General features: G+C 48.3%; 1 protein-coding gene across 1 annotated transcript; it reads left to right on the plus strand.

The window, feature by feature from the left end:
* Positions 1 to 2,029: 2,029 nt before the first annotated feature.
* SHOX (short stature homeobox) lies at positions 2,030 to 2,332 on the plus strand (the record flags this gene model as incomplete). Its single annotated transcript, XM_010146505.1, has 1 exon — positions 2,030 to 2,332. A coding segment is annotated over exon 1 (285 nt), but the record flags the coding sequence as incomplete, so codon positions are not given.
* Between the last annotated feature and the right edge of the window lie 9 nt (positions 2,333 to 2,341).

Consider the following 2,341-nt stretch of genomic DNA (forward strand, 5'->3'; position numbering starts at 1 on the left):
CCGCGACACCCTCGCACCGCGCCACCGGCGTGTGCCACGGTCCGGCGCGAGCCCTGGGACACGCAGCCGGGCGGGCGGGGGATCTGTCCCGAGCCATACGCGACTTCCACGTCTATCGCCCGCCTTTATTATTTATGTGGTGCCGTGTGATATACATTAGAGCCTGGGATGTGATTGGCGTGCGCGATGACAAGACCTGTTTGTTAAGTTGTAAGGCTTCCTCGGCTCCCTCGCTTGTTAAATGAACTCTGGAGGAAGGATGGCACCAAACAATATAATAAATGTCAGGGATATCCGCAGTGCCGAGATCAAATGATCAATCCTTGTCCCCTAGATAATCATTTTAAATTCGCACAGGGGGAGATTGATTTTTTTTTTAAGCCCTTTATTAATTGCTTCCTCGATTATTATTTTTTCCTTTCCTCCTGTGGAGGTGTTAACTCTGGTGCTGGGGGCACCTTCGCATTAATTAAACGTATTTTTAGCGTTTTAACGTTCGGCTAATTTTCAGAGCAGTCCCACGCTCCCCCGGAAAAGAAACAATGGCCCCTTGCTCCGGCAAGGAGCCTCCTTCGGGCGCGATTCAGAGCGGAGGGTGGCGTGAGGATGGGCTCCGATTATCTCAAACTCGAGGCGAGGGGCTGAGAAGGACGTTAAAAAGCCGATCGACCAAAAGACAAAATTCCTCCAAATACCAAACAACCCTTCGCGTGAAAGCCGGAGGAGAGGAGCTAGAAAGAAATAGCTGGAAAGTCAGCTCCGCTTGCGGATCGAACAGTGCGGAGAGGCGCTGGGAATGCCGGCGCGGTTATCTGGAGATGAATTTCATGCAGCTATTCAAGCGCACAGAATCGTAATTATTCCGGGAGTACAACAAAAATAACAGCAGCCTAACCCGAAAAAGGTGGGAAAATTATTGCCAGTCCTATCTTAAATCCGGCAGGATATGTTTCGTTAATATATAAATATATATAAAACGATTAGACTCTATTTGTCGTGTACAAACCCTCGTGTTAACAAATTACCCCTCTACTACACGCAGCATGGTAGCTGTACATCCAAAGAAACATTTTAGATTTTAGTTTTCCCCAACAGTATCTTCAGACGACATAATAGCAGTAAACAAGAAAACAGATCCTGCACTGTTTCCGCGCATCCGGAGATACCCCCTACCCATGGATAAAACCCCCAACCAAGCAACCCCCTCCAAATCCCCCGAACGCACCGACACGGATCTCCGAGGCATCTCGCAACTTGTTTAACTGCGACACACGTCCCCCTCCGCGCACCTACCCACACGCCAGAACAGGCAACGCTTTCAAAACAGCATTTTTGGTTCGCTGATGATTTTGACCATTTAATTAAGCGAAATTAGCTAAATAGCAAAATCAGGTAGAATTTCCAATGATTACGACAAATGCACATCTCCGGCTTTTTATTCATTACCTTTTTTATTGAACACTCATTTTCTTTTCCTCTTGACAGCGATACATTTAATGGCAGGAGCACAGTTATTTGATTAGCTGTGGGTCCGTTTTTACTCACAGTGTTGCCACGCACAGGATGTCCTTACAATCAATTAAGTCCTCCTCGACTTTCATTTCTGCAACCCATTTACAGAATGCAGATACCTATTTTCATGTTTTCCTCTTCCCCCCAACCTCCCTTTTATTCCTCTCTCTCTCTCTCTCTCTCCCCCTCTTTTTCGCTTTTGCCTCTTTGCCTCCCTAAATCAAGGTGCAAAGATGCCAAAGAGTGATGAAATGAGAAGAAAGCCAATTGCTGGACTGAGGTGGGGGAGATAGCTGCTAGGAGTCCGCCTGCGACTATGGAGCAGTCAGTAATTGCTGGAGACAGGGAGAGCTGGGGGTTGGGCTGAGGTAGCCATGTATAAATAGTGTGATCTCAAATTGAAAGGCATAAATAACAGCAGGAGTGATCTAACCCTATACAGCCCATCTTCTACGTGCAAAAACAGCGTGCGGAGGACGGCCACATCTCCGACCGAAAACAAGTGGATCTCTGTGGATAAGATCACCGGGCAGCCATGGAAGAACTTACGGCTTTTGTATCCAAATCTTTTGACCAGAAAAGCAAAGAGAGCAGCAGCGGCAGTGGCAGCAGCAACAAGAAGGAGACGATCACGTACAGGGAAGTTTTGGAGAGTGGGTTGGCTCGCTCCAGGGAGCTTGGAAACTCTGACTCTAACCTGCAGGACATGACCGAGAGCAGCAACCATTGCCCGGTGCATCTTTTCAAAGACCACGTAGAGAGCGACAAGGACAAACTGAAGGAGTTCAGCACGGGCAGGACGGCGGAAGGTAAGAGCGGGGCTGGCCGC

This window comes from Eurypyga helias, unplaced genomic scaffold (genome assembly GCF_000690775.1).
Source record: "Eurypyga helias isolate BGI_N326 unplaced genomic scaffold, ASM69077v1 scaffold34242, whole genome shotgun sequence".
Lineage (NCBI taxonomy): Eukaryota > Metazoa > Chordata > Aves > Eurypygiformes > Eurypygidae > Eurypyga > Eurypyga helias.